Genomic DNA, 26,927 nt, shown 5'->3' on the forward strand with positions numbered 1-26,927 from the left:
ATGATAAAAGCATCAATGTATTCAGTCATCCATAAACATTATTAGATCGGTCAGCTTGACGTTGACGACAATATCCAGAATTCTTAGCAAATGTTGCATCATCAAACCACGCCTTTCTTATTGTAAAGAGGTTAACAACCCCTAGCGGCAAAAAAATCCATACTGTACGTTTAAAACGCTCTTGTGTGGGACTAATTTCTTACGCATCTCATCCCAAGCCTCCGTAATTCTAAAATGTCAGAGCTAGTAATGGAGGTTTGAACCACGGATAATGCCATAATGCACTTTTTTAATAGAGTTATGAGAGAGAGAGAGAGAGAGAGAGAGAGAGAGAGAGAGAGATGTATCAAGCATGTATGAATTACCTGAGTCACCGTGTCATCTTAAAGGGGACATATCATGTCAAATGCACTTTTTTAGCCCTTAAATGCATTATGTTGTATATTTGGTGTGTTTAGAAGTACAGAAAATATGAAATTATTCTCTTCAGGTGCTTCGTTGATATCTTTATATTCAGTTTTGGTCATATTTTTCAACCTACTTTATACTTTATTGTCCCATTCCTGGGAAATTTGTCTTGGACAGCATGACACGGCCAGTACACAACTTCAATCACACACAACACAATACATACAATGACATGCAATAATAACAGAACAGCAACTTTTTCAATGGATTACTTAAAAAACTAGCAGCATCCTACATCAATTTGAAAGAAAATCTCTATTTAAAATTTTTACCGCAGTTGGGACAAAAGAGTTTTTATAGCGATTGGACTTGCACATCAAGACCCTGAATCGTCTCCCCGATGGTAACAAATTAAAATACATATGTAAAACATGTGTGTCATCAGAGACAATTTTTTTCGCTTGCCTTAAAATAGATACCTCATACAGCTCTTGTATGGTTCGTTTTTCCTCCCACCCTATAATTTTTTGAGCTGTATGCACCAATCGTGCTAGTTTTGATTTTGATCGAACGGTCAGATTTCCATACCATGCAGTGATACCATATCTAATTACGCTCTCAAAAACAGACTGATAAAACAAAAACAAAATCCTCTGGTTCACTCCAAACATTTTTAACCTTCGCAGGAAGTATAACCTCTGCTGCAATCTAGAACAGAGAGTATCGATGTGAGAAGACCAGCATAGTAAGTTGTCCATATAAACTCCCAAATATTTATATGAAGAAACCTGTTCAATGATACTACCATGTATTTTTACAGGGCTATGGTCTCCCACAGATCTAGGATCAAAGATAATTTCAACAGTCTTCCTTTCATTTAAAACCAAAGAATTAGTATCGCACCAACTAACAAATCTGTCAACATCAGAGAAGTACTGCAAGAGATTTGTTGTCTTATTCAGTAAGCTCAAAATTGCTGTATCATCAGAGAATTTGATGAAGTATGTATCATCCTGACTCGAGACACACTCATTAGTGTATAGTGAAAATAAAAAGGGTGAGCTAACACAACCCTGCGGGGCCCCTATATTGGTAGTTTTCATCTCAGAATAGAAATGATTAACTCTGACTTGTTGTGTACGATTAGTTAAAAAAGAATAAAACCACTTAATACAGAATGGATTCACTTCTAGCTCTACCAACTTCTTCAGCAGTATATTGGGTTGAAGTGTATTAAATGCTGAACTAAAATCAATAAAAAGTAAACGAGCATATGCTTGAGAATCTTCTAAATGGCTATTCACCAAATGAGTGATGCAGTTAATAGCATCATCAGTGCCCCGTCCAACCTTATATGCAAACTGAAATGGATCAAGGGATGATTTAACCTGATTCTTTAAGACAGTTACAACAAGTCTCTCAAAGCATTTCATCACATTTGAGGTTAAAGCCACAGGTCTAAAATCACAATTTCCAACTGGACAAGTTTTCTTAGGAACAGGTATAATTATAGATTTCTTCCACAAAGATGGGATAATATGTGAGTCCATAGATTTCTGAAAGATAGGGCAAAATGCTGGAGTAAGTTCATTTGCACAGATCTTTAACAAAAAACCTGAAATTCCATCAGGACCCGTGGATTTTTTAGTACATATACCTCTAAATTGCGAACCCAACCTGTTCTGATTTTTCTGTTATCTATGACGTTTTTTGAACTATTACGTCACAGTATTTGCAGCGGAACTGCCAAATAAGGACATCGACTTCCGGCCCAAATACTTCGAGCAATCCGCCATTTTTATTTCTTGTTGCAATTTTGTAGTCCAAGCTAAAGGATGCAGAAGTTACGAGACGGGTAAGTTAAAATGTTCGGTTGTTGGATGTAGTAACCCACACGCTTCATTACACCGTCTAATGTAGATAAACTGCCGCGTTTGTGACAAGGGCGCATGTTTAACTGAAAGAACGAGCGGAGAGAGAGACCCGGTCGCGCGCACGCTCTCTCTCTCTTCAGAGCCAGGCGAAAGTGTAACGTTAAACAAGACATCACCGTCTCCAAACTAGACGCTGTCTTGCTCTCTCTCCCTCGCACATATTAATCAAAATAAATCGACACGGTGGTAAAAGGTCGGAAGACCAAAGTTTCATGTGTAAATACAGTACATACCATTGCGATACATCCATATGAAGACGTTGTTCTACAGGTTCGTCGTCTTCATTTGCATCTCGCTCCGGCTCCGACTCTGGCTCGAACATGTAAGGCTGGCTGGACAAGTCTTCCGTTGTTGACATTTTGTTAATAACGTGTGAATAAAAAGTTTCTGTGCCGTTAGATAATCCTATCTCTGCTATCAAACTACAAAAATGGCCGAACGGGGTGGAGTTGAACCTCTGCAACCTGGAGAGGGGGCGGGGTATGAAGTGTCTCAATTGTATTTAAAGAGACCGCACCAAAACGAGTTGCTCTCAGACGCACATCAGAAGAGGGGTAGAAAAGGGGCCTGTGGAGCTATAATAATGAGGAATTCAGACCCAAGTATTGCAGTTCCGCTTTAAAACAAGTTGCTCTCAGACGCACATCAGAAGAGGGGTAGAAAAGGGGCCTGTGGAGCTATAATAATGAGGAATTCAGACCCAAGTATTGCAGTTCCGCTTTATATAGACTACAAATGTATGATTTATATGTAAAAAGGAACAATTTAAAAGCATGATATGTCTCCTTTAACACTGTGCGTCTCTACTAATAGCGAAACTGTAAGTTCATCTGCTCCAAGAACAGGGCTGCTATTACTTCGCTAGTGAGAAATGTCTTGTAGCTTTTAAGTTGTTAAACTATTTTACACATAAAACCGTCAGAGCAGCACTGACAACACGCTTCTGTGCGAGTGTGTCCATACTGTAGGCTATGTGCTTTCCTTACATAATAACAAAATGTAATTTTGTGGCAAAAAACATGGAAATGATTTGTCGTTTTTATCCTATTGTTTACTATATTTATTTGCTTGGTCAGTGTCGTTGGTTCTTTTGTTGTTGTAGTCTGTGTAAGGACTTTTGAAATGACTAGGCTAATCATTTGGCGAAGTGATATGAAACTGCGGCCAAGACCTGCCTGGAACTACTTTAGCCGTGCGTTTCCCTGAAAATAACGTTCGTCAACTAATCAGATTCAAGCATTCAACAGCCCCGGAGCACCATGAATGTGATGTAGAGAGTTAAACTCAAGCCCATTTGGTCTTTGGTATATGATTCCAGGAAGTAGAGCTTACAACACCTTGTTGTTATGGCTCTTTGTGTTGTAAATGGTCCGTTATGATGTAAAGAGTGAACAACGTTCCTTGATATGAGCATTCATCTGTAAGTGACCAGCGATGGTATTTAAATCAGCCATCAATGCTACTTTTCTGAACATTGGCCTCTCTTGTAAGCGTATAATGTCACAGTCTATTTTATTAGCCTAATCTCATGACTGGTGTAAAGACATGCCCTGAAAGCAGTTTTATGTGATTTATTTGTACATTTTATTTTTATTTTATTAGCTTTTTATTGTTGAGGTTTTTATTGTTTTTTACGGCAATTCCCATTATCCTCTGTGCTTTTACTGGATTGCAATACTATATAACTTTTTCATTAAATCCAGATGAAGTAGTTTTGTGCAGGTCTGGCGCAAAGGTCGTTTGTGTTACTGACTGTAAGTGTAAAGTTCTGCAGGAATGTTAGAAATGCTGCCAGACAAAACATGGTATTTTATCTTTCTTTAAATGAATGCAGGATGTTTGAATCCATTACACTGTGTGTTTCTTACCAGGAATGTGTATTGCACCTGGCAAGGTTTGGGGTTATAGGAGGAAATAACTCTTATGTATGATCATCTTGCAGCCAGGTGATGGTTTTTGCTTGAGGGGGATGCTTTCGAAATGAACTTCAATTGCGCAACGTTTGCTGTCAATTATGAATGAGTCAAACACCTTGCAAAACATTACCAGGTTGTTTTGCTCACTGGCTCTGTTGTTTTAACTTTTATAACGATCACAGTGCTTTCATAATTTGTCTAATCGCCTCCAGGTCTGGAAGAGTTTCCAAAGCGCGGAGCTCATAACAGACTAAAAGTCAAGACTAGGAGTGTTAAGAAAAAAAGTCCTTTAATGCGTCATGCTTTAGCATGATAATAATCATTATCCTATATTATCATGATTATAATGATAATCATTAGCAACTTTTTTTAAGAGACTGGCCATTAAAAACTGACTTCGTGAGTCACTCCACAGGACTCAATAATTGTTGACATAGCTGCATAATTTGTAGGGTAATATTGTGTCCTTATTGTTGTATTTCACAGTTCATTATGAGGACAAACACCACAGGACAACATTTGACTTTAAATTGATTTAAAAATAAATAAATAAATAAAATACATAATATGTCTAATTAATATTATACAAGTTCAGTGTCCTTTGCTTTTTAGCTAAATGGTCAAAAATATGAGACAAAAACAGACTTTTTTTGATAAAAGTACATTTGACATTTCTGCCAATTTACAACTGAAATGTACAATTGACGGCACGATGAGTGAATATACATTTTTCGGTTTGTTATATTTGCAATGGAGTGCTGATCAAATCTTTATGCTGTCAGCCTTTATTGTCTCCTGATATATAAAGGGTAATCAATCATAAAATTCATAAGTTCCACTTTTGCTACATGTCCTTGAGGTGTGTATTTTTGCACCGTCAGTATGCGTTCACGCACACACCACACACGTTTCACTCAGCTCAAACTGATCAAATAAAGCCACAACATGTTATAGATGAGCAGAGCTGACGTGATTGGTCGTGTTTAATCAGCGGCTCATGTCAAAGGTTTGCTCTGTTTCAAGAAAGGCTGTTGGCTCGAAAGATACCTCGGCAAAGCATGATGGGTGTTAATGAGTAACTTATTCTAAAATCAGGGAAGGTGGTCTTAGCATTTGCAAAACCTCTGACATATGTGTACTCATACTACTGGACTTATTTATTAGGAAATCGGTATTAGTAGACTGATACATTGGTAACTACTTGGACGACATTTGGCCTTTTTAAGATTGCCTGTTCTGAATTACTTATGCAAATTGTGTCGACTGGCCAATTAACAGAAATGGCCTTGTCACTAAATGTCAGTTCTTGTCAATTTTTATATATGTATACACACTATCATGAAAAAGTTTGTGGTCAGTAATATTTTTTTTTAATGTTTTTGAAACAAGTCTCTTATGCTCACCAAGGCTGCATTTATTTGATAAAAAATACAATAATTTTTTTTATATATTGTGAAATATTATTACAATTTAAAATAACTGTTATCTATTTGAAAATAGTTTCAAATGTAATTTATTTATGTGATGCAAAGCTGAATTTTCAGCTTCATTCCTCCAGTCTTCAGTGTCACATGATCCTTCAGAAATCATTCTAATATGCTGATTTGATGCGCAAATAAACCTAATTGTGGAAACTGTGATACTTTTTTTTCAGGATTCTTAACAGAAAGTTCAAAATAACAGCATTTCTTTGAAATGTAAAAAAAAAAATTAACTTTAGAAATGTCTTTACTGTCACTTTTGATCACTTTAATGCACCCCAGCTGAATAAGTAGTATTTATTTTTGAAAAAATATTACTGACCCCAAACTTTTAAAGTTATCTAAACGCACGCACACACAAACACCCATACACACACGCACACACACAGGTTTTGGACTCTACATTATATTGACATTATATTGACTCTAGATCAGTGCTTCTCAACTGGTGGCTTGCAAACTAGTTAAAACAATACAATAAATAGGATTATACTTCAAAAGGGGAAGACAAAACACATGCCATACTTTTCTTGTTGATGTCAATCAAACTAAAATATTTTAACAAAGGACAGTTCTGTTCATTTTCAACAATCTCTAGACATTGGGCATTAAAACCCGACCAACTGCTAGAGTAAAGGCTGAGATGAATGCTGACATCACTGTTTGCTTTGATTCTACAGTAACAGCACAGTTTTACCTTGGGTCAGGTTATCCGGCACTATAAGACGGATGTGCACTGTTGCACTGTCACCATTTACAATCTATCATTAATAAATAATGCAAGACCAGTTGAATCTCTATTGGCAAAGCCACTGAGAACTGAGGAAGAATTTGTGAAACAATTAAGCACGACAAGGCATGAGATCACAAACAGCTGCAGGTCTGAAAAGCGGCAGAGGACGACCTGAAACAGGCCATTTCTCTAAAGTTGCATTACGATATCTGCTAAAGTCTAGAAATCAATCGAAAGGAAGGGGTGGGGGGATTGGTCAGAGAATCACATCCCCTGATTTTTCTATCTGAGCGGGCCTGGGCTCTCCTAAAATGGCTGCTATCAGAGCCTCCGGAGCGCTGACTCCGTTCCTAGGAGACCCAGGGCTCCGTGGACTAAGAGGACTGAGGGAGGGCGAGGTTAACGTGTCTGGAGAAACCAGACGCTCTTTCTTGGCACTGGCGGAAGGGTGAGGGGAGGAGCTCCGTGCGGGGCCGTCGCGGGGCCGTGGGCACAGGCTGAGAGACTGCAGGGAGGGAAGGGGCGATGAGGAGAGCGCAGGTACGGCGGGGCTGCGGCTGCGCTGCCGCTTCTGGTGGTGGTGATGCCGTTTGCCGCTGTGGTTTCCAGGGCTGGGACTACGAGAGCTGGGAGCCAACAGGACCAGCGTACTGTCGTCTTCAGAGCTGACATCTGAACTGTCAGAGCGCGAACGACACCCTGGCGCAGGTGGTGTCGACATGGGAAGCTGCACCTGTGAGGAAAATATACACAGAGAATGAAAATATATATCTACAATGAATATATATATATATTGATGATTTAAATGTTTCATAGAAGTTAAAAGAGTTAAAATCTCTTTCACATTTTTAAACCCACATGACCTTTCTTCCACAGAACATGTTTTCATGCTCCTTTTAATGCAATTACAATGAAAAGACCCACATTTATGTTGTTATTCACTAAAAGTATTGACATCTGCCCTAGCTTGATGTGTTCATGAGAGGACATGAGAGAACGAAACAAGTGAACAAGAGAATGTTTTCAGTTAATCACTTGATTGATCAGTTTACAAAACTGATGTGAATGGTTCATTCACGGTTCATTGCACTGATCTGGTTTAGTTCAAGTTCAACTAACCTAGTCAAATGGTTTTGTTTTAATGGATGATTCAGTCGTAGTGGTTTTGCTTTACTTTTGGCCTGTTTCTCACATAAAGAGTTCATATCAGTGTTGTAATTGAGACCAGCTTATTCAAGTCCAAGTCAAGACAGAGTCCACATGACAAAACTAAGACCATATTTTCATGATCTTGGTTTTGCTCTGGGTCTTGACTCGAACTCAACCTTCTTCTGGTCTCAGTCTTGACTCGTACTTAAGCCTCTTTTGGTCTCAGTCTTGAAGCTGTCTGCTCAACAACCTGGTCTTGGTCTAGATTTGGACTCAACAGTGTTCTGGTCTCAGTCTTGACTCATACTTAGCCGCCTTCTGGCCTGGGTCTTGACTATGTCTTGACTTTCTTTTGGTCTCAGTCTTGACTCAGACTCAAGCCTATCCTTGTCATGGTTTTAACTCTAATTCAGCCCTTCTCTGGTCTCGGTCTAGACTCTGACTTGACTTTCTTCTGGTCTCAGTCTTGACTCAGACTCAACCTAATTCTTGTCTCAGTCTTGATTCAGACTCAACCTAATTCTTGTCTCAGTCTTGATTCAGACTCGACCCTCTTCTGGTCTCGGATTTGACTCTTACTCAGCCCTCTTCTGATTTCAGTCTAGACTTGGACTCGACTGTGTTCTGTTCTCAGTCTTGACTCGGGCTCTTATGTGCTGGTCTCGACTACAACACTGGTTCATATGACTTCAGAAGACTTGGAAAAAAAAGACAGGTCCATGAACATTTAAAGTGCTTTTGTCTCCTTGAAAGCCTCAGTCTGTATTCATTCAAATAAATGACGAAATCAGCACCATCTTCAAAACTTCCCTGGAGTTCCGTGGGAGGATTATGTCATCAAATCTGGGATATTCAGACTTTTGTTTGAGGCACTTAACAAGTAAACTCTTGTCTTGGGTTTCCTGTCTGTGAAAAAAAAAAAAAAAAAAAACCCAGGCCTAAGCTGGTTTTAGTGGAGTTCTTTTTAGTGGTAATCCGATTCCTGTACAAATACTCATACTCTTATGAACTGGCAGTTTTTAGTGAATCAAAAACAAACACTAATCAACCCAATAAGTGTAGTTAGATTCCCAAACAAATTACTCTTATTTACAGACTGACTCTATTTGGTTAGTCAAAAACATAATGAATGCTTACTACTTTTGTAAAGTCTACACATATTTCAGTTCATTTCTATTCAGCCAGTCTATTCTTGTAGTTTTTTTTTTTTACCAGAAGAAGCTTTGAAAGACATATCTTACATTGTGACTGTTTGTGTAAAAAATTTTTTTACCACAGTGGTTTTGGTTCCATTCCTACAAATACCAATTTTACTGATAGAACCTCTTTGAAACCGTGGAACATTGTGTTTCACACTGACACTGTGGTACATTGTGTCCTATTTCCATTGTGTGTGCTTTCATTATGTGGTGTCTCACATGTAGTTGGAAATTCAAATGACACAACTGAGTCTGTGTTTGTTATTTGTGAATATCCAGCCTCAAATACAAATCAAGGCTGCAATCAGTGTTGACAATGGCGATGTCAGAGCGCAATGACCTTGTCATCATGCCCTTGGAATAACACACTCGTTCAAACCAAACTAATATTTGCATTTGCGTGGAATCAGAATGGAGCTGCGTAAGAGAAGTGCGGACCTGAAATGGTTCTGTCACTCCCACGATGCTGTTCGTGTTGTTACTGTAATATCCCAGAATATATTCCCCCGGGTCTCTAGGCAAGTCTTCCTCAGAAAATGTCACCTGAAGGTCATGAAAAAACAACAAGTTACAGATAATGATAGTCAGCACTGGCTACACTACCAATCTACTTTGTTAGTATTAATACTGGTCAGTGATCTTAAAGCTTTCAATCCAAGATTATCCAGGAATGATTTGATTTTGGGATTAAGGCATTGTCCTGTCAACAGCGAAAGACGTAACGATCAGGGTCAGGTTGCTAATATCTTTCAGATCTCCAGAAAACATCTTACACACACGACTAACAATTTTCATGTCCTACCTGCGTCGAATGCTCAGATTTGGCCCAAACATAAGCAGCGTAATCCTTGTGGTGCTTAAATCCCACCTAAAAAAGGAAATAGAAAAGTAAGTATATAAAAAATTATTTAATATAGAGGGCGGATGGGCGTGTTTTTTTGTCATCAACATTTAAAATAATTAAGTAAGATTTAGTAAATTTTTTATAATTGATAATTAAATCCTCGCTATTTCTCTGTCTTCCACTTTTTAATTTTTTCTGTTACATGCTTACTTTATCGAAATTGATGTTTTCTTTGATTATATAACTTCTCATGTTAATTATTTGTAGTTATTGGTTGTCTCCATCTGCTTTTCTGCTTGTTTGATTGTTATAATAAGCAGATTGCTTGTGTCTTTGTCAGTCAACTGTTTGTATTATTTTGTGAAGCGACCTTGGGTTCTTGAAATCCGCTATCAAAAATAAACATATTATTATTATTATTACTATTATTATTATTAAAATGAGACTGAATAAGCCAATTAGGCTAGAAAACTTATTTTCTTAATTTTGTTAATGTTTTTTGCTGTTAAACGTGTAAATTTTTTCTATAATAAAAGTATGCAAAAATAACTAAGCAATTCATAGGTTAATTTCCTTGAAAAGTTGAAAGACTGGAAAGCTCTGTTTGTTTGATTTTCCTGACCAGCCCAACATAGCAACACTGGCTCAACCAATGGCGTGAGTTTGGGGGAAGGTCTCTCAATTTATTGACCAATAGTGGGCAGGGAGAACACTTGGGAAAGATTTCTGAGAAACAGTCATTATTTTAGCAATTATTTTTGGTGATAGTGGAGCATAAATGACACACTTTGATTTAAATGTGGTTAACAGAGTTAATGATACCTATGTGATAACAATGTGTTAATAACATAATGTGTGTAATTGTTCCAAGTAAAAAAAAAAAAATTGGATTAAACATTGTGTTATGTGAAAATTCTATTCATGTATTACCTTGTACAGTCCCACCCAGTCCCATGAACTCCTCTGAAAGCCGTGTGCCATTGTGAGTTTTGCTGTAGCATCAGAGAACTTGGTCCATTCTTTCTCCACTTCCAGTGTCACTAATGGTTGGTTCACCTTAAAGGGAAACTGATGGGACAGAAGTGTAACAAATCTTAGAAAAAATTGTAGGTGTTACTACTATAATACAACCTTTTCTCCCTTAACAGAGGCCTTCAGTAAACAAAAACAAAAAAACTGTGAAAAAATCTATTTGCAGTGTGTCTGTGGCCATAAGCAACTTTTTTTAACTCATAAATGTCGAAGTGTCAGGATAATAAATATCTCGCATGACACTGTATGCCTAAAATACAGGCAGGGCTGCTCACAGACTATCCAGTTTCTTTCCCGCCAATTTTAGACTTACATGCAAAGTAAAGAGGGAGGACACTGGCTTGTGATCGCTAATAGTGAAGCCCATGTGACTGCGATAGACGTGCTGAGAAACTCTGGTGGCGCCGCCCAGCCATGAGGTCAGACCCCTCTGCAGGGCAGAATAATGGGACGGCACGGGGGAGCCCGTCCTGCGCAGACGCCACAGGATGCGATCTGTCCATGCAGGTTTCCTCTTTTTTGCACTAGGAAAGAAAGCCAGGTTTGAACGAGAGGCCAGGGAAACAGAAAGACTCATGAAGAAAAGCATAATTCAGTCCCACACCTTGTGTCATAAGTGTGTGTTCCCACATCAAACTTGTAAGTTGGCGGGAATTTCAGGGGGCCTTCTATAAATCCCTCCAGAACGGACTCGCTTTTTTTCGCCATGTTGAGCTGTGACAGACAAAACAAAAAGACAAAATGTTCTTTCACTTAATCTTTTTTAACAACAACCCAATCTAGCAGACAACACAACGCAATCCAGTATTTTTGTGTTGTGTCTCAGTGCTCATGCGCTTTCTGAAGAGTTGAATCAAGCCGCTTTGTTTATAGATGTAGTACACTGACCTCTAGTGGTAACAGTTTGAAAAATCAGTATTGCCAAGATCTTTATAGACACCTGGGGCATGTTCAAGTTCAAAACGGTGCGCAACGTTTTTGCTACGGTTTCCGGGTTGAACGTCATGTTTCCTGGAAACGGCGTGCACCGGTGTGCAACAGGGTTTGAGATACGTTTTCTCTTGTTTGGTGGGTGTGTCAGAACTGCAGTCCAATCAGCAGCAACATGTATATAAAGCACGCGGTATTAAAGTGAACTCGCACAATGGGTTCAAGGAAAGTCATTTACAAATGTGTTCGATGCAGCTCGGTATACGCAACAACTGAGGATATTAGAAGACATGTTTGTCGTAAGTTTTATTGTAAAAATATAGGATACCAACATAATGATGTAGTTGTTTATATTTTTAGCTTCATTGCAAGTGTATGACAGGTATAGAAATAAACAATGGTAATTAAGTGCTTTTCCTAAAAATGAGAAAGAAAATACAGGGTATTAAAACAGTATGAACTACAAATAAAGTCAGTATGTGAGGCTAAATAGATGTGTTTTAGTCTGAATTAGGAAAGATGTGTGCTTCCATTTCACTTTCCACAAATCCCTTCACTCCATTGGGATGTTCTCTTTTGTTCTGGGCGGCAAGTGCAGTAACTGTGACATCGGGCATATTTTGTAGTATTAAACATATTTATACCGTCTCAGCTGCCATAGTTGCAACTCTTGCGTCATCAGAACAGTGTGTTCAACGCATCACCGTTTCTGTTTAAAAAACGTTGTGCAACGTTTTGTCGGGGCTGAACGCAGCCCTGGTGTTTTGTCACTGATAAGGACAATTTTCCTTGAGGTGGACTTCTAAATTCATTTTATGATTCAAAAGGGTGTTCATGAGTACTATGCGGGCATTTGAGACAGGGCCTCCATTGTTAAAAAAAAGTACACTTTAGCTTACTATCCAAAAGGGTCACCGTGATTTTGCCAAGTAAGACATGTTCAACATTCCTGTCCGAAAATTGAGTCCTAACCCTATCCCAAACCTAACCCTACCCATATCCCTAAAATCAGAGGGAAATGATGAGGGTGAATAACACTGATGTAGAAGCACCTAACCCTGGTTTTGAGCCCAAACTGATATAAGCAGTAAACTCCCTCAAATCTGATTGGTTGATTTGAATGTTGTTGATTTGAATGTTGATCCAGGAACATTATGTACTTGGTAAAATCACATCCACCAAGAAGAAAGTCAGTACTTACTATGAAAATATTATACTTTTAAATAATATACTTAGGTGTAAACTGAATGTAATGTTTTCCAACACTTTTTGCATGTTATTTACAATTAAATGAAAATGTATTATAGTTTACAATTACATTTAATACAATTAGCTGAACTTTAGAGTGCTTTTTTGACCCACTTAAATAGGACTTATCAGCTTTATATGTAATTTCATAATTACTTCAATTGTCTATTGTCTACTTACTACAAGTGTGCATTCAATACAATTTAAACACATTTCTTTTTGACATTTTTTGTTCTCTTACCTGATCTTTTTCCCACAGTAGAGGCAATTTGTCATTCTCAATTGCACTTTTCACCACGTGAATATCATAACCTTCGATTCGGAAGTTCAGATCACCAAACCAGAACACCACACTGTGAAAGAATGCAATAATTTCCAGTGAACCCAACAGGTCAAAGCTCATCTGTATAAAGCCACTCAGATTAATGCTCGAATAAAGATAAAAATTACAGTTGCAATTAAAAATGTGCAAAAGTTATGCAATGGTTTAATAAAAAGGTATCACATAATACAATTATTTTAAATTATTATTTCATATCCAATTATTTATTTATATGGTAATTAGCTTTGTGGCAGTGTGGCAGTGATGATTTTGTGATGATAACTGGCAAACTGCACATTATATGAAAGATTATTCAAAGCAATACTATGTAACTTTTTTGATTAAAAAATGCTAATAATGAGAGAGGGCAAAAAGGCGACCTCCAAACCATATCTTTACTGAAATACACTTTTATAATATAGATTTAAATTTTAGAGTTGTCGGGACAGATTTCGCAGAGAAACTGTACACATGCATAATTTGCATATATACGTACACAGGGAAAAGTAGCTCCAAACAAGAAAAATCGAACATGGATAAATCAAAATAGCAAACCTCTTGAATCACTGGTTTTAAAAACGAAGAAATTATTATTATTTAATTTGTCCATATCCATGTGTACACTAGTGCCTCAAACCACATTCAGAGTTGAAGCACAACCAAAACAATGTTCTTCAGCAAGACAGGGCCAAAAAAGTTACATAGTGTAGCTTTAAAAGTACATAAGTAAGGCTGGGCATCAAGCATCTGCTTTTTTCCCAGGTACCCACTCGTGATCCAGCACACCCACGGCGGTGCCGCCCTCAAACTGCTGCTGCTGAAGGATGCTTTCAAAGTCCTCCATCCGCTGCTCGAGGTTTCGCATGTGAGCCGGCAGGTGGCAGTTGAGAAAGCAAACAGGATGTCCGAAAACCATCATGCGTGCACTCACGCCCCCTTTATTCCCCTGAGACAAACACATAGAGGTGGAGGATAATGGGAAGACATTAATAATACAGTAGCTCTGCACTCCATGGTAAAGTGTCTGTCCTAATTGTAAAAGAAAAAACAACATTATTACAGAAATGATTTACAGTCATGTTGATCCACACTATTATGCTGTTGTTATTTTTTTTCCATGGAACCCCAAAAAAAAAAAAAAAAAATGGTATCTTCACGCAGCTCTTTTAAGCTCTAAACAATAAGACTTCATAGTGAACTGCTGTCAAACTGTAATATAGAACAAACACCATCAAATTTTAGTTGGTTTATCACAAAAAGTATTGTATGGCTTCTGAAGTTTCATTCGTGAACATACTGGGATTAATCTTGTTTGTTAACTTAAACTTTAAAATAATGTTTTTGGTAAATTTGGTAATTAATTTGCTGAAATAAATTAAAGTATTGATATTAGATGAAAAAAAACTCAAACTAATAAAATTAGTTTGAGTAAAAGTACTAAAATTACTAAAGCCAAACCAGAAATAAAAATGAAACCTATCCAGAAATAAATAAATAAATGACAAACGCACATAACGAAATTACTAAAACTCAACTGAAAACCATTTGGCATGATTCAGTCTCACATTTAAAAAAAATTAACGACTTTATTTTTGGAATACTTAATGTTTTTATTTAGATATTATTGTTGTCTTTTTATGGCTTGATAAAAAGTAATGCCATGCAGTTTGCAAAATGGAGCAAAACGTATAGATCAGCTTTGTTGTATCTGTTGTAACTTAGAAAATGCTGATGATGCTCAAACACACTTTCTGGGGCCTTTTAGTAGATTTGTAGACATGTGCATTTAGTTTAGTTTAGTTTATTTATGTATAAAGCACATTTAAAAACAACAGTTTGCTGAAACCAAAGTACTGTACAACAAATATAAAACAAACTTAAAACATTCAAAATTGAGAAAACCAAAAGGACACATGAAAAATGTTACACCGTCAACCAGAATTAAAACGTAAAGAATAAAAATGGGTCTCCAAAGAGGATTTAAACATAGAAATAGAAGGGTAAGATCTTGTATGGAGATCTAGACTGTTCCAGAGTCTAGGACCAACCACAGCAAAAGCCCGGTCACCTTAAAGGAGTCATAACCTGCAATTTTCACTTTTCCACGAGAATCAATGTATGTTATGATCGACTAACGATTATACACTGGCCGGGAAGCCGATATTTAAAAGTGAAGCGTTTGTTTACCTCAGGGTAAATAAACCAGCGCGCGTGCACGCGCACTCAAATACGAGATTTTGATTTCAGCTCCCTCTTGACGTCATGAGGTAGTAGGATATACCATATATGGACACCGCAGCAGGAAGCCCCCCCTTCCCCTCTCCCCCTCATATTCAGTTCAGTCGGGAAAGATGGAGAAACCGAGTGCACACCGGACTTGCTCTGTGGTTGATTGCCATAAAAAACATGTAAATGTGTTTTATCTCCCAAAATCGGACGAAACTATCAGGGACCAGTGGATGAAATTCATTTTTAATGACGCTGTCCCAACAACCCTTTCAACTGGCGTATCGTTATGTGTGTGCGCTTTATTGTATATTATATAACTATGACAACATATCATTGTATTGATTTTTTTTATAGAATACATAACGATACATAGATAAATAAAACAAACAGTCAAGTAATAATAAACATAAAGAAAAACAACACGTTACCTGTCTAAAGAAGAAAAATATTGAATGTCTAAATAACGTGAAACAAGGCAAAAACAGCACATGATAGTAAACGTCTCATCTCAATAACCACTGTAAGCTGATAAAATAAGTAGACTACATCTCTGTTAATGTAATCGACATTAAATAAAAGGTAAACCTATGTGGGAGAAAATAGCAACAAACGTTTTAGCTCGTTACCGATGTTAATGTATGTCTCAGTCAAAATGCCGAAGTTACCTGCGTGTCAACCCCCCTCCTTCCTTCAACCAATCAACGCGCCCCTCATTTGCATTATTAAAATGAGCGTCCACGACAGCCAAAACATCGCATTGATCTCGCGAGACAATAATGCCTTCAGAAATAAGGGTAAAAGTAGGTCTGTGTTTATTTTTTTTCCACTTTTCTTTTTTAGAAGGGCCTGAAAGACTATAATACAGCAGTAGGTATCCAATGTAATACTAGGTTATGACTCCTTTAACTGAGAGGAGAAATTGACTAGATGAACGAAGAGATAGAGGTATTATGGTATTATAATGGTTTTATAGGTATTACTTTGACTTTCATCTTTTTCAGTCTTTCATTCGGAGAAAGATTCTGTTACTTAATTGTTGAGTAAGTGATTCAACGACTCATTTATAACACTCGGTTGCTGCCACCTACTGGGTAACAAATGAACCTGCTGCAAGGAGTTAGTGAACGAATAGCTGAGCAAATCTTTTTGGTGAACAGATTCAAAAGATTCAAGTCACTAAAATGAATCAAAATCCCCACCTCTGCATTTTTATCTGCCTGTTTGTCTGTTTTGGAGCTTGACAGACGTGATCACTCTGAACTGTTGTTGGAACAACATGAGGATGAGTAAATGAGCAAATATTCATTTGTGAGTGAACTATCTCTTAAACACTGTCCTGAAAAGGGCAGGTGTGTTGGTCAGTCAAGGGTGAAATGGGCTGTGCAGAGACATGCAGTTTATGATCAGCGCTGGTGCTGCAGTTCCCAAGGGTTGTGCTCTCTTTCTGGGTAATGCCCTGGGGAGAACTGAGAGCTGCTGTGTGTGTGTTCATTCTGTATTTGATCAAGCAGAGATGAACTTGATGTGTGTGTTTGTGCACTGCAAGACATATCAGAAACAGAGCTGCTGCGTGTCCTACTGTGCCCTCCTCAAGGGAGACTGCAAAATGAGCCTGAAGCCATGCTGACAACAACACACAGCAGGGTCACACGCACACACACACTCACTGCCACGTACACAAAACCACACTCGCAGCTTCATTTCCACGGTCTCTCTTTGACTCTGCTTTTCCTGTAATCATCAAAGACATCGCACGGCTGGGGGTCGCGACATTATACAGATGTGTGATGTTCGACATTAAAGTACTAATGCATCACATCAATCACTGATCACATACACGTTTATAAATTATTTCCCAGAGGTCTTTGCTCACTTGACTCACCCAGTAGCCGCCCAGGCCAGTGCGTGTGCTTTGGGTTTGTACTCCCCTGAGGAAGGGAAGGTGGCAGAATTTGGAAAACACCAGTAAGAAAACCCCCTGCATCCTCTGAGACGCCACCTAGAGAAATGTAAAGATATTTCAAGTTAAACCGCTCATTGCGGTGTTTACTACGGCAAACATCACTATTTCACTTTGAACAAACCTCTAAAGCCCAAAGTATACGTCAGTTTTTATGCATGTGCTTAGGTATGCCTACAGTCAAAGTCTTTAGATATATCAAGATGGTGAACTTATATTACTATGAATGTCAGCACAAACAGTTTCATCTATGTCCATTGTCTCCTCTATTTCGATAACTTGCTTGTTTAAACCAGAGTTGCGTATATCTTTTAACACCTCACCCAAGTGCTCGTCAATGCGAGTGCCTGTTGTTGTAGTTTGTTGTTGTTATTCCATCTCATCCATGCTTCTGCTGCTACTACTGTATGGACTTGCTACAGCCATTAGATACACAGACATGCTGCTGTGAGCATGAAAGATATGCTGTTTCTGCATGATTAAGCATTCATAAATCCTGGTGCAGATCTAGGCAGGTGGAGCTGGGGAGGTGGAGGGTTTCAGAGGAACTGCAGGACTAGACTACTGCAAACACTGAACCAGACTCTTTAAGCGTTGAGCAAGCAATCCCATTGACTGCGGAATCAGCAAAGGCCAATCAGCTTGTGCCATGTGGTAATGCTGAGATACCTTGCAAATTGCATGTAAGAGTTTCATGACTGAACTAGATATTTGATTTCATACTGACCAACACATATCCAAAACGACTGAGTGTGTCCATGCAGAGGTCACTCCACTGGTCTGTGAAGAGAGCGTCTTTAAGCCGCTTGTTTATCATGGAGTTTACTTCCTGTAGTCTAAAGAGAGAGAAAAGGACAGAGGCAGAGAGAAAGAAAGACAGAGGAGAATAAGACAGGTAGAATACCTTTAAAACAAGGACAAAGAGGGCGAGATGACAAAATGGACATGGAAATGAGAAAACCCACAAAGAATGCAGAGGAAAGTTAATTAATTCATCAACAACAATGGATGGTATGTAAGAAAACAGCACTGAACAGCATTTCAGACATTCTCACCCAACAACAAACATGTCAGTGCTCCCATTTTCAGCGCCGGGCCCAAACAGGGATGTGATGTCATCAGGTGGTATACTGGAGCCAACATTCCATGTGACAATATGCACTCTAAAGGGAATAAACCATACTGTACCTTTAATGTACATTTTAAAATAAATTATATTAATTACTTGCTGTAAGCTTCCTACATTGGCAGCTATCTTCTAAGGAAGCTTTCAGCACAACTGAAATGGAATGGAATCTCATAAATGATTTGAAATGCTCTTCATAGGCAGCAATCACACACACACACACACACACACACACACACACACACACACACACACACACACACACACACACACTCTCTCTTTCTTGTACATCTATCTTTATGAGGACATTCATTGACACAATGCAATCTCTAGCCGCTTACCCTAACCTTACCCATCACAACTAAGTGCCTAACCCGAACCCTTACCCTAAACCTACCCTTAACCTCATTATAACCTTATCCCTAAAAACCAAGTCTTGACCCTCAAACAGGCCTTTAAAGGGGTCTCAGAAAGTGAGGACCGGCCAAAATGTCCTCACTTTACTCTCTTTGTACTCACTTCAATGGTCTAAAACTCAAACTGGTCCTCACAAAGATAGTTGTACAAGTACACACACACACACACACATACACACCTTACAAATAGTGAATAACAAATAACAATACGCTAATTGCAATATATAAAGTAAATAATATTCCAGTAACCATATATAAATCTTTTTTTTTTTTAAACAGATAAAAAAAATATATATATATAATACATAAATATTAGATATACTGTATATATATATATGTATATGTGTGTGTGTGTGTGTGTGTGTTGCTACACTGGGTTTTGGATTGGAGCTATAATTTCTAATCAATGGTCATATTCTCCTTTACATTACATCATGGTATTATGAGTCATCATAATTACTCAAATCAAAAAGCCTGTGATAAATGTCACCTGCTGTATTTAATAGCTTCCAAAACATGCTGAACGCTTTTAACTAATTAGAGCACATGCACGATGAGTAAACAGCATTTCGCATTATAAGGGCTCTGTCTGTATTGTCAAAGATGACAGGCTAAAGGATCCATGAACACATTTGTGTGTCTAGGAATGCTGCCAGCTCAACACTCCTGTGTCCATTCTGTCACCAGGCTCTGAGAGAAATATTATGCTGATTTAAGAGATGAGAAAATCGTAGCTCTGCTAGCATGCGTTCTTTAGGTCCATTATGCTGCCATTCCATTAGCCGATTTCTCAGCATTTAAGTTAATGGTTAATGACCCCTCTCTCTGACCACATGACATGTAGGAAGTTTGAAATCTGAGGCTGTTAATGGGGTGGACTTTCATGGGATTGCCAGTGACCAATGAGCTTCTCCATGAGCTGAAGAAATGATTGTCCCATTCTGATCTAGACTTTTCCCTCAGCAAACAGAGCCTTAAACAGTCAGATTCTCTCCCCTCAGGCCAGAGGATATAAGCAAACACAGAAGAAACCCAATCACAGAGACTGCAGTCAAATCATAACACCAGATCTGAGAGATATTAAAGCAATATCACACTTGCAAGAGTGAATAAATGAATGAATCAGCATTTCTGAACAAATTAGTTGAACGAAAGATTCAATGGCTCACTCATAAAGATTTTATTCCTTAATGATCAGTGTTTTAGAGCAAATTGGTTTAATGAAGGATTCAACGACGCATGAAGACGCTCACTTGTTTCGTTCCTGAATTAATCAATGTTTTTAAACAAACTGACTGAATAAACGATTCAGTGACTCACTTAAAAAAAAAAGGCACTTTTTTCGTTCCTGAATTAATCAACATTTTTAAATGAATAAATTTAATGATTAATTGAATGACTCACTCATAAAGACTGGCAATTGTTTAGTTCCTGAATGAATCAACATTTTTCAACGAATCAGTTGAATTAATAATTCAATGACGCACTCATAAAGACAGCCACTTATTCTGTTTCTGAATGAACGATTCAGTGACTAATAAAGATGGAAACTTGTTACATTCTGAATGATTCAGTTACTGAATTTGGAACCATGTACTAGCATACTAGTCTTACTTTCTTTACCAAATCGTTATATGGCAGAAATAGTAAGAGTAGTATGCTGTTCCAAATTCAGCAAGTGTTTTTGAACAAATCTGTTGAATGAATGATTCATGCTGAATTCGGACGTACCAGCACTCTTATTATTTTTGTTATAGAAAGGCAGAATTCAGCGACAGTCATTTGTTTAATTACAGACGAGTAGTGAAAATGCTGTTGAACTGTTGCATCACTCATGGAGTGCTGCTTGACCAATCAGATTCAAGGTACAATAACTAACTGTTGTATAAATATGGACAAGGTATACGTCTCACCTGAAATCCCCCTCTTCGCTGATGGTCTTGCTCAACTTCTTGTCAGTAGTGTCTCCTGCATTGGGTACATGTGTTTCTGGACTCAGGATTGGTTGAGGAATGTGGTTAGACAGGGGATTGTGGTTTGGGTTGGGGACTGGTCTGGCGATTAGATTATTGTGTGTGTTTGCACGGATGGGTTGTGATGGAGGGCTTGGAAGTGTTGGGGGAATGGATGGGGGGTTGAAACCGAGTTGAGAAGAGGGACTCAGTGGGATTGGGGGGTTGCAATAAGGCAATGGTGATTCAGTTGGGCTGTGCGACAAGAAGTTGGGCGTTCCCTTAGCTTTAACCTGCAAAGAAGGCTCTGTGGGTTTGGAGACTTTGATTGTTGCCTTGGTCCCCAGTGCAGTAGGCCTGGGTCGACTGATGCTGATACAATTTGTGGATTGTGCGGTAGAGTCTAGTCTGACTCTCTCCTGAATGGCTGGATTTGTCCGCAGTGCCGGGGTCTGTCCCAACACTGGTGGGTTTCCAGTCATGACCATCTGGCAGTGTGAGGATGCAGGCAGTTTGCAGGGGTTTCCAAGCAGGGCTGGGACTGGTGGTTTGTGGAGTCCTAAAACTCCAGTAGGTCCTTCTGGCATAGGGCAGCTATGAATGGGCTGCATTGGATCCATTTACCTGGAGAGACGATACAGAGAGCCATTGAGCTTTTAAATGCACTTTTCAGGTTCAATGCAAGTCTTTAGCTGTTGATCAACATTTAACAGATTAACATACTATACAATTATATATATATATATATATATATATATATATATATATTCAATTCTTAATTCATTAAAGGGGTCATGAACTGCATTTTGTTTTTATGATTTTGTAATGTTTCCTGAGGTTCACTTATAATGTTAGTATGATTTTTACATAGAAAATTGTCATAAATTAATAATATATGGGCATTTTCTACCCTGATTTTAGCCCTCTGATTTGAACGCTCTGTTTTAAGGGCATGTCTGCTGTGACTTAAGTGTAAATGCCTACTGCTGTGATTGGCTGACATCTTTGCAAATGAAAAAAAGTATTACATGTGGAACTCTCTCGAAAACTTTTAATACATTTTTACTATTACAGCTGTCGAGATTAACTAATAGTGAAAAGTGTTGATTATAGCAATATATTTAGATATTTAGATCTAATATATATTTAGATATATTTAGATTGCATTAAAGGTTGCAGCGATGAGCATTGTAGCCGATGACAGACATGAATGCAGTGATCTCGTCATTGCAACTAGATTTATGCACTCCCACAAATACTTTCGTCATAACTAACAGTTCCAACACATGTAAATAAGAGATTCATGGAGTAGATTAATAGTGTAGACAGCATCACTAATCATAACAGAAGTTTTAGCGAGAGTCCAGAAGTCCAGAGTCCACTCGTAACGTATAAACTCACAATTTAATCACAATTTTAATAACAGGTTATTTTTATGCTACTAAGAGAAACAATGTGAAGGTGACTGTTTAGTCACTGGCTTGATTTAGAGACACAAAAACAGCAATAAGAAAATAATATTGAGACAAAGAACGTCTGACTGTAAATGAATCACTATATATCAGAAATCACTGATCACAGATTAGGCATTCAAATTAACCAGGTAACATATTATGGCATTACTGTCGGGTCCACATCTTACAGTAAAAGTCTGTTTGCAAAGTCTGCACCGAAATTGCGACTGATTTCTGAGTCATTCACATAGTTGAAAATAAATAACCACATTCCTAGCATTAGGATCCTTTGGAAGGTAATGTTATTTTTAGACCAGTCCTATTTTTAATCCTGTATCGCTCCTCTCCTTATCATCTTACTAATACGCCAGTGGGCGGGGCCAAAGACGTGATGATGTATAAGTAGGCATTGATCTGATTCTGCAGAGGCGTTCTTTTGTCGGTTTACGTCATGTGACAAAATCTGAAACTAATCATTTTATGAGCTTGGTTTATATAAAAGCTGTTTTTGAACTAACAAGGAAGTTTTGAGCTCTGAAACTTACAGGATATTTTAATAGTACAATGACCTCATCTAATTCGTGACCCCTTTAATATCAGTGCATTTTTGGAGAATTGCACCACATGACATTTTACCACCTGAAATACCTTATCTGATATTTTAAGTGACTTATTGACCTTGCCACACAGTAACGAGGGTCTGGGGCCCTCTCTGTGATATCATTTTTGTATCATTTACATTGTTTTCCTGCTTGTTTCTATATGTTGTTCACACCACATGACTTTGACACGTTTTTTTCTTATAAATGATTACACCAAACTACTTAATACGCTTTGCTTTTTAAGAATTTCATCTTTTTGTATCACTTTGACTTTTAAATGAATAAATTTGGACAAAATGAACCACTGACTCAACCCACAAATGCTGTTCAAAGAACTGAACTTCTACTGAACCCGGAACATGCCTTTAATAACGGTAAGGGTGACCAAACCAGAAAATAGATGCTGTGAATGCAGAGTAAGATGAGAGTCCTGGGTTTGTGTGTCCTTCACACTCCTCTGCTTTCTCCCATGGTCAAAGACAGAGACCGCTGCTGTCTGCAGTGGATGGATGAGTGTGTGAAGAGCTTTGGACAGTAGCCAGGGCTGAACGTCCCCACTACCTGTCCCCTCTCGCTCTCTGTTTTTCCTGGGACGTCCCTGCTGACATCAATGAACTACAATCAGCTAAGATCAATCCTTTTCCTCAAATGACAACTATATACCCTCCCCGCTGTCCTGATCTACTTTCCTGTTGCTTGGCAACAACTTTCTGTCCCAACACATTTCCATTCTGTCCTTTTAACATTCCAGTATATTTCCTTCAATAAACAGGATTCTGATCGATAAGGCAATGTTTGAAGAAAGTGCTGGGGATAATCACCATCACAAAGCATTAGCAATGATGCATCTGTCTCCATCTGTTGCAGACTAATAGCTTAGAGCTTTTACACATTGGTGTCTTGGGACAGATCTTTGTTGAAAAAGACAGAACGCTGTCTCAAGTACGATTTACATCTAAGAAAATGCTATGTATAGTTTAGCAAAGATGTCCCAGTCTAAAAATGCAGATATACAATAAAAACACAGACCAATTCATATCAAAATTACAAACTGGGCAAAGCTTTGGAGCTGTAATGTTTATGGCTGATTTATTCTATGCAAATCATAATTCTAATGTTTGAAATGCAACACAATGCTATGCAACACAAATGTGACGTGTGAAATGTCACATATGGATAAGGAAATTAATTATATGGGGTTTTTTATACATGTATTTTCATGGTAAGTATTCAAATGCGCATTAATGTACTCTACAACAATCAAGTGTTATATATAGTACTAGTACCGGTTATTAAAATCCCACAGTTCAGTGCAGTAAGGTAATAATATAAAAGCTAACCTGGTCACATAATAGTGCACAATAATAGGATGGCATTAAGAAAATAGGTCATCATTAAACATTTATATTGATGACAATAATAGCATTGGCTCATCGGACTTCAGTGGAAAGATACATTCACAAAAATGTAACCATAGGAAGCAACAACAACATGACACACATTTTCCAAGTATGACACTCAAGGTGTCAGCTCATTTTATAAAGGAGGCCGGGGCTAGTTGTCACTCATGTTCAGATTTTTTCATTACAAATTCTGTTGGTTGGTGGTGTGTTTGTATGTTGTTTTGTGCTTCCTTATTATTTGTATTTTTCAGAAAAGCCTATGTGACAACATGCTCTGCTTTTGGGGTCACAAAAGGTCATTAAAAAGCTCATAAAAAATGTCACACCTGGCCATTTTTCACCTTATGAGCTAAACAAGGTAATGTGCTCTGGTGGGTTTTAAAGATCTATATACTTCTGTTTATATATAATTTTAGTAATTGTATTTGAACCCCAAAGTTCAAATACAATTTTAAATAGAGTTTTAAATAGTGTCCCTCATTTTAAGTACGTCCTATACAGAACTTATATGCAAAATGCATATATGCAAAATTAGTTGGTCATTTTGTCAACACATTAAATATGTTTGTCTGATGGTAGTGACAATTTAGTTTGAAACCGTCCTGTAGGCCTATTTTCCATACATGAATTTTAGTGAATGTCCAGTATTTTTCATTATAAAAGTGTTCTCATTATTTTTGTATCAGATCATATTGACTGATATTCAATGATAGGCAAGAAAAAATGGAAAAAAGAAAAAGCAGGAAATTTAACCCAACTGAATATAGTACTGAACAGACACAAAATAATTATTATATGCTAATTATATCTAAACTTTTTTTAATTTAATTTGGTTTTGTCACAAGAACCAGTGAGTAGGCTACTCGTTAGTCGCAAGAATAATAATATTTATAAATATCACAGAGCACGCTGGAGACATCAAATAAAATCTCGAGTATAATATTAATAATCGTAATTTCCACCAGCCACGCGCCTAATGAACCGATATTATGAACAAGGTCATATGTCCTCTCGTGACAATTAAGAGTCAGCAGCACGCGCTGCGTATGAGATAATTCACCGTTTGACACGCTGATGGGATGGACATTTTATGTTATGGAAACGCGAGTCTATTTGACAGACGAGCTGGTTAGATAATTTCAAAGTTGTTTGTCTGACGACACTTGTTTTTACGCTGCAGTGTCTCGAGGTGAAGGATGTCACGCGCATCTCTCGCGCTTTAAACAGATGAGCGTCACGGTAAGACACTATCTCCAATAATTGTTAATCACAATTAAGTTATCTGTTTTTGATATCATATCGAAAGAAATCTTACCTGTCCTGTTTCTCTGCACCGGCGCAAATGTTTGTGTCCTGTAGAGACGCTCACATCACACGCACACACTCTCTCTCTCACACACACACACACACACACACACACACTTCCACTGGTGTGATAATGAATGATGGGGAGCGGATACGTCAGTACCAAGAGGACACGAGGAAAGGTAGCGAAAACTGTGAGTGAAACATCTCCAGCAGACACTTGACTAGTAGTGACTAACATTGGACCTAAAATGACGTAAGGCGACGTAAAATCAGCCGCATCGTCGTGCGCGGAATAGAAATGTCCAGCTGGCACGCGCGGGCTCTCACACGTGGGGTCAGGAGTCAGGACTGGATCTATCATCCACACAACTCACAGAACTTCCCTCACACTGCAATCAATAATGATTGTGATGTTGAAGGTCGGGTAATTCTACTACATACTAGGCCTACTATTAGGGCCCTAATATATATAGGCTATATATAATATTGGATAAAGTATTAACTCACAGATAAATGTCACCACGAAATCAAAATGGACATTTTATTTTTTTATTATGGAATATTGCCGTAATTATTATAAAGTGTTTATCAATGTGCAGGCGGGACAACCTGTCACTCACATAAGTATCAATATCGATCAATATCACATAATATCGACCAACAATAGCAAACCACTATCCAACCTGTTGTCTGTTATAAGCAGATGGCCTTTGTATCTGTTTGCTTGCTGTTTGTTTGCTATTTGTACTGCATTGTGAAGCGACCTTGGGTTCTTGAAAGGCGCTAGAAAATAAACATATTATTATTATTATTATTAACCATCAAGTCCCGCCCTAAATTTCGCTTGTCCGAGAAGCCATTTATCGTGGATATAGGCTAGGCCTACTTGTATCACAAATTTCACAATAAATGTACACAATAAAGCGAAGAACAGACTTCAACTTCCGTTTCATATTAGGCTAATCCCTTGTGGAAAAAAAGTGTACTTTATTGTATTTGAAATATATTCCCTTTTTCAATAGTGGCTACATTGCAAATATACTAACAAAAATGTTACTATCTTTAAATATATTAAAAGTATATTAGCATCATGCTTTTACCTATTTTCACAATAAAACTTTGAACACACTATAAAATAATTGTACTTTAGTATATTTTCTAAAAATATATATTTTTGAAAAATTTACTTGAATTGAAAATTTTATTTATTTGCACTTTATTTAAAATATATTTTAGGTATATTTTAACTGTGCTGGAAATGATCATTGTAACAGTGCATTG

General features: G+C 37.8%; 1 protein-coding gene across 6 annotated transcripts; it reads right to left on the minus strand.

Annotated features, from left to right (window-relative positions):
- Positions 1-5,968: 5,968 nt before the first annotated feature.
- inpp5ja (inositol polyphosphate-5-phosphatase Ja) lies at positions 5,969-25,824 on the minus strand. 6 transcript variants are annotated; one of them, XM_084400686.1, is made up of 14 exons: positions 25,654-25,824; positions 23,326-23,533; positions 20,841-21,503; positions 18,441-18,548; positions 18,113-18,221; positions 17,308-17,424; positions 13,967-14,142; positions 13,116-13,227; positions 11,301-11,410; positions 11,010-11,220; positions 10,595-10,732; positions 9,623-9,688; positions 9,259-9,363; positions 5,969-7,205 (listed from the first exon to the last, which is right to left on the minus strand). In XM_084400686.1, exons 3-14 carry the CDS (start codon positions 21,497-21,499, stop codon positions 6,729-6,731), a joined length of 2,388 nt encoding a protein of 795 aa, XP_084256812.1. In that variant the 5' UTR covers positions 21,500-21,503; positions 23,326-23,533; positions 25,654-25,824; the 3' UTR covers positions 5,969-6,728. The 6 variants fall into 6 exon arrangements, with proteins under 6 accessions (XP_084256812.1, XP_084256808.1, XP_084256811.1 ...); XM_084400682.1 differs by having other exon boundaries at positions 23,299-23,533; XM_084400685.1 differs by having other exon boundaries at positions 23,299-23,536.
- Between the last annotated feature and the right edge of the window lie 1,103 nt (positions 25,825-26,927).

The sequence above is a fragment of the Rutilus rutilus genome (genome assembly GCF_951802725.1).
Source record: "Rutilus rutilus genome assembly, chromosome: 25".
In the NCBI taxonomy this organism is placed as follows: Eukaryota; Metazoa; Chordata; class Actinopteri; order Cypriniformes; family Leuciscidae; genus Rutilus; species Rutilus rutilus.